At 37.9% G+C, this 12,818-nt stretch overlaps 1 protein-coding gene across 1 annotated transcript in view; it reads left to right on the top strand.

The window, feature by feature from the left end:
• Positions 1-12,818, top strand: part of LOC139716523 (uncharacterized) — a 51,224-nt gene that overhangs the window by 15,222 nt on the left and 23,184 nt on the right. Inside the window, exon 6 of the mRNA XM_071628062.1 lies at positions 7,865-8,122. Within this exon, the coding sequence (XP_071484163.1) occupies positions 7,865-8,122 (258 nt within the window). The remainder of the gene's footprint in view (positions 1-7,864; positions 8,123-12,818) is intronic.

Raw genomic sequence — 12,818 nt, 5'->3', positions numbered from 1 at the left:
AGAACGGCATCCTCTGTGTTTGCACCGCAAGATCCGTGATAATACCGTGTTAATACCGCCACAATTTTCAAGTGAAAAGAAACAATGAACTTAAAAGAGAATAATGGCTCCGGTGACACTTCGTGGCGGAGCAATAAGAAATGGAGATAAAAGCAAAGATGAACCCATAATGCAAGATCGGGCAAATAATTATATTGAATGCTACTGTTTCCTTACTTCTTTAACACATATCAGTAACAAATAAAGTTTAATGTTCAAAAGGTTGTTAGGTATGTTGAATAGTACATCATTTACATTAAAAGGTAAGTTCATAATTCTATCAAAGCTTAACAGCTTTTAAGATGGCCAGCAACGTGTTACACACAGAAGACTTATGTAAATAATTATGTTGGGTTCTGCTTTCGTGGTTATGTATGGCATTTTTGTAAGACTGCATGTTGATACAGATATGTTAAAACTTAAGAGAGTAGAGGGAAAAGCAATGTTGAAACTTGAAAAAACACCATTTCTATGTTACATGAACCTGTAAGTAAAGAGGAAACTATGCACATAATACTATATATGTTTCTTTGATAATTTATAATGTACATAATATGTCTTTTTTATTGACTGTTGTTAAAGATATTATTATTATATTATCATCATTACCGTTCTTATAAAGCGCATAATACCTTTGGCAAGGTCTCTATGCGCTTTAGAGGGGGAGCAAAAGATAAACAGGAAAAGGTAATTTCAGAAACAGTAACATGCTGCATAAATCATCATCTACAATCACTATGTTACTATTTTAACAGTTAAGTATTTAAAAACATTTTATACTTATTGATGGAACTTCATGTTCTATCACTTGGGATGCTTTTCCACAGTTCTGGGGCGCATAAACCACGTTTGCCATAGTAGTTTGTCGTAATGGATCTAGGGTATCACATACAGATTCCCCATACGATTTAGGAACTCTCCTAGGCTCATATTTCACATGAAGCTGTGAAAGATAAGAAGGAGCAATTTTGTGAAAACATGGATAAACAAGCTACAAGATCTTAAATTCAACACGCGAAATAATTGTGTGAAAACTTAATTAAGAAAGAATTTTAAAAAAAAGAGAGATGTTGAAACAAGCAAGTACTTGTACATCACTTGATAAATAAACCTTCAAATGAACAGGAAACTTTGGAAACTATTTTGGATTCTGCTTTGATATGTATGTCTTTTTAATTACAGTTAATGCGGATATTTTAAAAATGAAAAGAGAAAGAGAAAAGTCACGTTGAAACTTGAAGATAATTGCTTGTTGCATCACTTATATCAATCTGTAAAACACAGGGGATTACAACGTTTCATAATTTCTTTAAAATTGTGTTTACCTAACAAAGCAAAACGCTCCTTGTTGAAACCCATTGAGGACAAGTGAAAGGGCTCTGATTGCATCCAACTACATGGGCTTGGTATGGACTCCTCCACCTTCCGGGACGATACGTGTTACTACCGCGTCAATCCGCGTTTGCTCCGTGTTCAAAACGTGTTGAGAACGTAGTCAAAGTGCTTTCCGCCATCATTGGGACACGGTTCACGGCGGTTTGAGAACCGCCATGAACCGCCATCTAAACCGGCGATCTGTGATCGCACCTTTACACGCACGCTCCAAACCCAAGCCGGTCAGCTTTCAATCCAAGATCATCTGTATGCACTCGATCTGCCGCTTCCTCTGCCACCACGTCCATAGCAGCCATGCCCGAAAACTATTCTCAGCTCATGGCTGATTGCATTTCTATACTAGTCCTCCTCGTACTCCTACTGGTACTCGAAGTCGCATCGCCAGCGGTGTCACCGGCAGGATCCGATCGGATGTAAACGCACCATCGACCCCAACACGAGTTTAATACAGCTCCTCGCGCTGGAGTTACGATAGATGGGGCAGGTGCAGGGGGTGTCGCTCTGCCTCTTGTTGTGGTTGACGTTGTTGCTCTTGATAGATTAGACAAGGTGCTGAGAGTTTGGTGGAATTCCCGCCATATTTGTCACGTTGTATATGAGCTATATAGGCCTAACTATCACTCTTCGTGGCTGGTCGTCTCATAATTAAACTTAGGTGATTTCTTCATGTAGGCGATCGCAATAGTTTAAAGGGACTGTACAGTACTGGTTGCGGTGGGGATTCATTTAACCGGCCCGCGTTTGCACAGGTGCTACACCAAGTACCCCACGGCCCACGACGTGTGCGTGCGTACAAGTTGTACGTGTGCTCAAAGACAAAATGCCCCCCCCCCCCCCCCCCCCCCCCGCGGTGAAGAAGTCGCCGCTCCGGAGGACAAGGTCGTCGCATTTTTTTTTTTTTTGTCGAATGTATAGCAAAATAGTACGAGCCTGCGTCTATTAAAGAAGCACATTTTTTTTCCCCTTCCGGACATATTTTTTCCGCACGCATATAAAGCCAAACGATAATAGTTAGGTGCTAATTTCTAGTTTATATGAAATTTATGAAGGAAATTTTAGATTGCACATACATTTGTATATCACTTTCTTGTAAATTTTACACATATTACTTGAAATATATTTATTTATGCTCATTCCTTTTTCATGACAACATATAGTTATTTATGTTCACATATTTGTTGCACGATACATATATTAATTAATGCTCATGTATTTTTTTAGCTCATATATTTTTTCACAACACATATATTGTATTTGAACATCTTACTTTACAATGCATATATTTATCATTGGTCATATATTTCATCAACGTCATAATTATATATATCTGTATAAAATATGTATATTTTAGTTGCGCATATGTATCTTTGTAAACATCGAATATATTTTAATTGCGTATATATTTTTTGTGAACATCGAATATATTTCAATTGCGCATATATATTTGTGAACATCGAATATATTTTAATTGCGCATATATATTTTTGTGAACATCGAATATATTTTGTTTTTTCCCGTATGGCTTGCCATAAAACACATGACTTAATGTTGTCTGAAAATGAAATGATAGCCAAGAGTTAAGGAAGAGCAATAGACATAGAAATATTCGGAATACAGTCACGAGTGATTTTCTAGCAAAATACGGTCATGATAAACTGAAACAAATTATGCTTTGCATGTCAAACTTCAGTGGAATATGAATCCATGCACTGTGTTATAAATGTACTTGTATGTAAGGAAATCTAACATCATCAACTTATGAAGATAGAAAGTAATACATCAAAATATATTTCATGAGCTTTATATAGTACTCTGTATACTTAACTTTGGTATACCAACAAAGCTGTATCGCAAACATGCATATACATCGTATCTTCAAGTTCAAGTTCAAGTTCATTTATTTCATTTCCAACAAACAAAATAATTGGAAGTACAATAGAAACAGGAGATAGAGTTTAGAGTGTAAAATGGAAGATATGAGGCAAATGATTTTATGAGAGTACGAAGACTGCATTTCTTGTCTGCTATAAAACGTGAATACATTTTTTTTTTGGCACACTTGTGAACATTTTCGATAATATGTCAATGCACGAATGAAATCATGTCATACGAGCAATGTAATGTGAATTTCATTACAAGCATGTAAACAAGGATTATAATGAGTTGTCCTAACGTTGTCTGTGAATACACATCTTATGAAGGATTACACATTTCGATCAAACACAATGACTGATCATTGGACTCTTTTTTTAATTCCTTTTTTTTCTTTTCTTTTTTAACATTTCGCCAGTCACTTTGCTCTCACACAGTGGCAAAGCAAAGGCCATCATCGTCTATTCATAGTGTATTACCAGTTCTTGTGACACTGGTAATTCTCCACTGAGTGTTCTTCGCTTCTATCAGTCCACTTTTTCTATGAGTCCAAGTTGTTGTTTGTTGTTGTTGTTGTTGTTGTTGTTGTTGTTGTTTTAGTCAAAATGCAAGTGTTCTTTATTCACTATTCTCAAGTATACTATTCCAACACATTTACATTTGATACATCACTGTACTTCATGTTTACAAAACATGTCCCGGTGACTTTCCGGTGTCGTTTACATTTGCATCGTTGATATCGTGTGATGAGGTGAAGACAGATGACAGGAGGAGTGGAAAGGGAGTGGGGAATAGAAAGTGGCTGTCAGCATATCAGAAGATCTTGATGAGAGAAAGAAAGCAGGGAACGATGAGAACTTGACTGTGGAAGGGTGGCGGTGAGATGGATGACTATGGAATGAATGAAACATCCTGTTCACTGCTACAGCATAGATAGACATAATATTTCGTGTACAGACACAATGATATGAATCATGTTAACACTAATATAGCAACAGATAAGAATATTGCACTTGTAATGACATGCTTACTGTGCACTATGAAAAGTTTGAGATATACCTTGCACGTTTGGTTGATATTGATTTTTTTTTGTTGCTTTGTGTTATGTTTTCCAAATATCGTGATGTGCAGTTAGAAATTACAAAAGACAATTAAACAACAACAGCAATAATAAATGAAAGAAAGATATTATTCAGAGGGGTGAAGGTTCAGGTGTGAGTTTCTTCAGTTTGTCTCCCTCTACAAATTAGATTTGTTAAGATCGCAACTGCTGATCTATAAATTAACAAACACATCGGAAAAAAGGAAGCAGTGGGACTCGAACCTGTCATCTACTGCTTTCCGGGCAGTGACACTACCACTAGGCTGTCCCTGGTTGCTGGCAATGACACGATGAACATGGAAGAAATACCCAAGCTCCGAAATTCCGACATTGTTACTAGAGGGAGACAAACTGAAGAACTCACACCTGAACCCTCACCCCTCTGAATAATATCTTTCTTTCATTTATCCTATGCCTTGTCCGCCTTGGACTACTTAACATAACATGACAGGTTCGAGACCCAGTGCTTCCTTTTTTCAGACATGTTTGTTAATTTACAGATCAGCAGTTGCGATCTTAACAAATTTAATTTGTAGAGGAAGACAAACTGAAGAAACTCACACCTGAACAGTAATAATAATCACGATGCATGTGCTTGAATGTGACCAATATCACTGCTTCGTAAAACTCGTATAACTGTTCTGTTGCTTATATTGTATATGGTATTTCAAGATGGAAAGGACTTTCCGTCCTGGAAATTAGTCAAACGAATTCTACAGTAGACTCAAAGTCGCCTGCTGCAACTTATCTTTGCTAAATCACATGCAAATGCTGCTTTCTTTTTTGCTTTTTTTTTTGGTTGTTGTTGTTGCAGTGTAAAGGTATACAGTGCTCTGTACTTTTCTGAATCAGGTTATTTGATGATACGCTATACAATGCACATCATTCATGTAATATTTCAATAACTTTTAGTGAAAATATCCTCATCTATGCTTTTTTCTGTGTAATATGTTCATAAAGTCGAAATAAAATCAAATCACGTAGCAGGTGAATATGGAAGTCTCTTGGTTGAAACTAGCGATACATACGGCATGCCTGGTGGGAGTATCACAGATTATGTACCACTTACTGTAGTCCATATCTGTTTTTTTTTTCCTTCTTTTTCTCGAAGAACAAGACAAGACCGGAATGCGATAGGTCGTTTTACTTGTTATATATATATATATATATATATATATATATATATATATACATATATATATTTATATACATATATACATATACATATACATATATATGGGCCCTATATGCAGTGTAATCAACATTACTTAAATTGCTGGTCACAATTACCATACTGCAGGCGAGTACCACAAACACGCTGACGAATCCAATGACGAGATGGCAGGTGGCAGTTTTACACCGAGAAAAACACCGTATCACCTGACAAACAGTGTCACGCTCTTCGACAATAGAGGCCTGAAAGATTATTCGGATGATACAAATGAAAATACGGATCAACTGAGTAAGCATTTGATTTTCTTCGTGCAACTTCTATTAAATTTCACTTGATCGTATTTTTTTTTTTTCATGCGGAATTAGATAAAGATACTTGCAGTCTCGAAATAATCACATTAGTATACAGTGATTTTACATCAGTTTTAGACTTTGAAAAAGAAAAGAAAAGCAGCATGCTTGTCTGTCAAAGAAGAGCGTTTTTGTGATTCTCCAAGAGTTTTAGCAATAAGTATTTGTGTGATTTGTAACGTAAATCTAAGTATGTTTCAGATAATGCTTAATTCTTGTTTTCATAGAGTGGATTTGGACTGAATAAAATGTTTTCAAAGACATTTCCCATGGCAAAACGGCAATTGGCTTCCTTTTCTTCAAATATCTGCGTAAGCCATTGCGGCAGGGTTATTCAGTTCATGCCACAGCAACAGCTATAGGCCTGTTGCCATGTTATCAAATCACCATGAATAATATAAACATATACTTGCAGACTTTTTCTTCTTTCCCCTTTTAAGTACACAGTGTAATAAGTTTACTCGAGATATTTGGCTTTATTGTCTTTCAAAGTGGACATCACCCCCTTCTTCAATATACGTGCTGCGCCGTAGCGCTCATGAAAAAAAAGTGTTGGTAAGACACCTCCCTCCCCCCTCCCAAAAAAAAAAAAAATAACTTGTAAGTATGTAATCGTTATGTAAAACATATAAGCAATATATGAGAAATAAACAAATAAACATACATATAGGCAGACACACACACACACAAACACACAAACTGGGATATTGGTTGCACCTAGTTCACACGCGTGCATGCTTGTGTGTGTTTTATGGGAGGTTGGGAAATGGCCAACAGAATTTGGTAGTTTATTTTTGTTTCTTTTGTTTCTCGTTTCATGTATAAGTAGCACTATTTTTGCTTTGAGAAATGAACATTTCAAAAGACTATTCTTCAAATTGCAGAAAGAAATTTCTTCAAATACGAAAGAAGGTATCTAACGAAATTCGGTTACTTCTCACACATTTTGAGTTAACATTTACAGCAAAACAACTTCCAGTAAATTTTATTATGATTCACATGCGACTTCCCTAAACCTTAAACATATCAACAAGTGATCTACATGGAAGCTATTATCTGTACTTCTTATATAGGCTTTAAAGAAGCATCACGAAGAGTCAAAAATGGGTTTAATTGACTCAAAAATCATATTACTGTTGAGGGGAAGGTCCACAGATTAATTTGAGCACCTTTTTTCTTCAAAATATGCTCAAGCCCCTCGTTAATATTGATTTTTGTCCAGATAATTATTAGCCCGCTGATCAGCAGTGGGGAAATTGATCACACATGCCGTCAAATCCCCGTTTGAGACGAGACCCCATTGGCAAACGAAGCTGATGGGGTGCTATACCCCCCTAACGAGTCCTCGTTTGAGAAGTGGGAGGATATGTATTTGCCCATTGCAAAATAACTTTCTACTCAGGCGTGGCAAACCTGGAGGCCAAGCCAGGGTTTAATTGATAAATTCTATGGTCATCCGTTTTAACTTTCGAACGAAAAAATTTGACCCATAAATAACGAAAATACAGGAATAAGAAGGAGAGCATTAATACTGAATGTATACACTCACACACACACACACACACACACGTACACACACACGCACCATGGAGCTAACATGGAGCTACATAGCCCATGCCAAAACCAAAACAATCTCCTCCTCTCGCGGGTGCCCCCCCCCCCCCCCCCCCCCCCCCCCGTGGCGGTGACTGATGCTTAGATTAGGCCAGGGTGAAGAAACAGGTGTTTTATATCTTTGGTTTTTAAGTCCTTGATTGCCAAGATATACACTGGCATTGTCTACAGGGGTGTAGCTTCTTCAAACGAGAGATTTGCCTCATGGCTGAGCGTAATATCTGTGACGTCACATCGGAGACCATTCTCTTGCCGGCTTTCAGCTGTATCACACATGTACACACAATCCCTGTATCAGGTCTGGTTTTGTTATCAAAGTGTCGGACGGAGTAGACGAGGAAGTCGAGTTACTGAACTTGGACATTGAATTTAGTGAAGAGAGTGACATTGATTCTTACGACAGCGATGATGATGATGATGGAGAGGTCGGAGAGATTGGAGAAGAAGAAAATGAGCTAGAAGTTGACGACGATCAGGGAGATGTGGGTGGAATGCCGCGACCCTACCAGCATGAGCCAGAGCCACAGCAGCCGGCGGCGGCCGGCCAGCAAGGAGCCCAGCGGCTCAGGCAAGATAGTGGGCCCAAGCCGCCTTGGCGAACGATAGTTTTTCCCATCTCCTTAGTAGTCAATGATTATTTGCTTACTTAATTGTCCTTCCCGTGTCATTTTCTATTCGATCAAGATACTTCGCTAACAACTATCAATTGGTGGCTGGGCCATAGGGAAGTTTTTCCGAATACAGTAGTTTATACTTATAGATCTACTAATCCTAGTGAGTATTAGATAAACAGAACCCGTTTGTGAAAGACGAGTGTTGAAAAAAAAAATCTCATGAAAATTCCACAAATGTGCCATGTGAGAGCACATGAAATCAATGTCAGATGAAAGATGAAAAAATATCTAAAACCCTCACCAAAATCTGAATTATGCCTGACAAGAACCAGCTGCCATAAATTTCATTGCCTATATGCCATCACTCAGCCTACGCAGTCACTTATCAACTAGGTAAATGTTTATCATTCTTGAAAAAAAAAATGGTAGCCTTATATGCAGGAAAAGATGACAGCAAAATTGTTTTAAAAGAATGATAATGTTAAAAAGCATGAGAAATATCCGAGCAAGCTCCAACATAACGTAGACGTACTGTCGTGGGCCGGGCAGACTATGTCTCCTCCGCTCCGGTTCGTTACTCTCCCTCCCCGGCCCCAGCTAGGGATAGGGGAGGGAGAGTAACGAACCGGAGGAGACACAGCCTGCACAGTCTGGGGCCTACGGACTAGTAGTAGTACTGTCGTAGAGAAATATGGATCAGCACCGCCACCGGCACCGATAAGGATATGCCTAGGCATAGCTTTTTGCTCATACCTACAGTCGGCTGACATTCTAATCCTTTGAAACAATATTTTATAGGGCAAACCCGGAGATTAGGGGTCCGTATCCAGAATAGTGAATACACGTACCCAGCCCACCCGACGCCTACGCTACGCGGCTCCGGGGTAGCAAGCACTAGAAATCTAGACCCTCTAGATCTATATAGTCTAGCGATACGGTAACTATACAGCCCTGTAGCTGTACACAAGTGTATACTTGCGTACAGCGACAGGGCTATGTATAGTTAGCGATACGGTAGCTGTGCATGTGATTGTGAGACTGCACTGAAGACTTGAACTGGAACAGCAAACAAGATTTGAGAATTCATTGAATTGATTTATCTTGTTTGCTGTTCCACTTCAAGTCTTCAGTGCAGTCTCACAATCACACGCACAGCAAGTCCGTGTGTGTGTGTGGGGGGGGGGGGGGGGGGGGAGTAGCGGAGGAGACAGAGGCTGGGGCCCACGGACTACCATATCGCTAAAGCATAGTCTATAGTAGACTAGCGTCGGGTGTACTGGGTACGTGTATTCTGGATACGGACCCCTAATCTCCGGGTTTGCCTTTTGTAGTAATATCAGAAAATTAGGAATTTGAAAACGTACCTTTGACAAAAATATTTCGTGATACTGCAGCTAGTTAGTTTTGGCTGGAGATACGGTAGGCCTACAACTAACAGCCTACTACTCACTAGTACTCTGAAGACATCGACTGTGCTGGCAACACATCGCTGATCAGTCTGTCAGTGCAGCTGGAGCTGAAGAAATAGCATGTTTGCAGGCCGATAATTTCTTCATAAAAAGTTTTCAATACATAGAAATATTGGGAAAACGTTTCCAAACAGTCTCCAAGATGAGTCAAACCCTGAATGAAAACTCAAATGGTGCATCTGTCGATACAACTATGAGATGCAAACGAGGTGAATATGCAACATGTGCGGGAAAATGAATGCGAGTTTGTCTATGTGATGGCCGGCTGGCCGGCTGTGATGAAAATTGCCTCCGATGTGACGTCATCCTATTCTGCTCCTTTTTCTCCCAAGTCGACTGGCGATCCGCTAGTCTCACATAAGGGTCTGAATGGAGTGAGAAAATTGCGATTTCTGTCTCCTCATGACATTTTTTGACTTCTAAGTAATTGAATCTTGTTCATCATAATTCAACCTTTCCAGATATAATGTATGTAATTTGTCCATGATATCTATTCTTAGTGAATTTTTCTTCGGGGCAGTGATTTAAGCAAATAGATTGTATATTTACCAAATTCCATTTCAGAGAACAACTGTGACGTCGAAGAAAGGATACACTGTCCCATATTTGTTGCTGATGCAAGGTAAGACCACACGTTGACAAAATCCGTTTTACATGCATAATGTAGGCACCGTAAGCAAGCTGTTCCTTCATGATTACATGAACTTCATTTATTTTTTAATTGACATTTACAAATTCAATGAATGATTGACAGCATGGCGATGTTAGTCTTAATTGGTAAAGAAGCCATGATCTGTTTTGATTTTGTTTCGAAGAGTAGAGCCTATTGAACATCCACCAGAAAATGTTTTTCGACGCACGTGTTTCATGTATGTCAATACATACGTGTTTTAGTTGTCCCTGAGGATTTGTTGTTATTGGGTCGTTTTTTAAGGGGGAGGGGGGAGGTGGTATAGTAGAGTGCATCAGAATGTATAAGGATGACGGAATTGATGTTAAGACTGTATAAATTGGTTTGTACAATTTGTTTCCATTGATGAAGAACGAAATAAGTAATAAGTATTATTCTTATTTTACTGTATTTTCATAAGTAACTTTTTTATGTATTTTGTGTTAGTTTTGTGCAGGGTGCCTTTGTAAATCAGTTGTTAAACGTAAGAGTTATCCTGTGAAAATAAAACGGAATAAATAATGGAAAAATTAATTCCCGACTTACATTTTAAGTGATCAAATTAATTGTATGATCATGTAAAAATGTATCATATCAAAGTTAAGAGGGTTCGGGACCCGATGTGCGTGAGTAGCAGTGTTTCATATCTGATTTGTGTCGGATTTACCACAACCATTACCTGTTTACATTCGTTTGCATTCCAACAGAGAAGAACATGCTACCAGTGTAATGAGGAAATTTCAAAGTGATTTTTCCTTAGCGGTAGAAGAGTTATATGGTAAGTTATGTGCTCGAAGAGATTTGCCCAGTTTTTTTTTAAGGTTGTAGTGTAGGACCAGGACTGGTTAGGTGGCTGATCTTTGTTTGATTCTACTTATTTGTTTCGGTATGATAAAGAAAAAATAAACGTAAACAGAAGGAAACTGACCAGAAATGAATATACGTATTTTTATTCATTTTTTTTTTTTTTGGCGGAAAATGATCAAAGGAAACGGGATTTCATCGGGATTTAATTCAAAGGCATCACTTCCGCTGAGCAATTGCTGAGTTTTATTTATATTTGTGAACTTTCTGAATTAATGTAAATGCTCCAGTAGAAGAAACTTTCCCTAATAGAGGTTAACATTTCAACATATGCTATTGATGGACTCCTAAGAGGAAATTCTACATGCTAACAATCAAACAATATCGTTTCTATAATATTATGTACATAGAATGGAAAAGATGTGAGGCAATATCATTCAAGTGTCATTTAATGTCTACGTTATCACAAACAATATCATTGTTTGTGACAAGAATGGAATTTATTCTTAATGTTTTGAACAATATTTTTAAGACTGTTACTGCTATGTAGTATATTGATTGTGCATTTTAGAATTAGAAATGAACAGGTGAAGAGGAGTTTTCCTGCATTAAAACCTGCAAATTACATTTTTATGTATTCGCTTTTTTATCTTGCATTATCTTGCATTTCGTAACTGTATTACTTTTTTTCTCCTCTTTCTTAATCATCTTCGTCTTCAAGGTGGACAGTTGAAATATGTCTTCACGCATAAAATCGACATGCAACTTAAAGGTCGGATCTGGGGGGACTTGTTCCCAAATTATACTTTTCCCCCTGAGGACGTGATCACAGTTGAAAATTACACACAAAGTGACCATACGGAAAGTGTGGAAAGAAGCACAGAGCTGCTGAAATTCATCTGGGGTTGTCTTGAGAGAGCGGAATGCAACATCGAATCAATCGACATTAAAGAAAAGAAAATGAAAGAAAATGAAAGGAAAGAAAATGAAAGGAAAGAGAAGGAAAGAAATGCAAATATGTTCTCTTTTACCCCTCAGCTGGCTTTCTCGCATTTACACTAGCATCTCGTCTTCTAAGCTCTGAGAGAAAATGGAATGAAAATGACGATGTCAAGGAGTAGAATATCTTTTAAGACAATGACGTCAGTGTACACACGTTCATACATAGTCCTTACCTAGTTACACATATTCACCGAATGTTTAATTGTCCTGGTGTGAAAACTTTAATAACCAATCAAAAACTTTAAGGGCGTAGTTCACGTTTCTAAACAACTGTCATGCTACTATTAAGTCTATGCAAACGCAATATCGAATGGCAATCGAATTATTATTTAATATACTAGTAACGCGTGTCTGTGATTATGGATGTGTTTCGTAAAAAGTTGAGCATTCCATACTCTTATTTTTGACCGATTTTGATGTTTTCTTTTTTGCTCTGGTCGGTCTATTGTCATACATTTGTTTCAAGTCAGCTTCATAATGGAGTGGACATTTCTATATAAAGAAGGATTTCTTGGAACTCTGGTGGCGCCGAAAAACTCAGCGCTTATTGGGCAAGTTCAAACTTATTCTGTCTTACATTATTGCGTAGACGATTAACATATCCACAATCCGTTGTGATATACGTAGGTGCATGGTTCTTGAGGTATGAGGTCAACATTTCGCGTCAGATAGAAAACTGAGGAAAGATATTGCATATATATATATATATAATA

The sequence above is a fragment of the Diadema antillarum genome, unplaced genomic scaffold (assembly GCF_040938485.1).
Source record: "Diadema antillarum isolate AM-2024a unplaced genomic scaffold, OU_Dant_1.0 scf00000066, whole genome shotgun sequence".
Lineage (NCBI taxonomy): Eukaryota > Metazoa > Echinodermata > Echinoidea > Diadematoida > Diadematidae > Diadema > Diadema antillarum.
The sequence above is the reverse complement of the archived record's forward strand: the minus strand, read 5'-3'. Positions and strand labels throughout refer to the sequence as shown.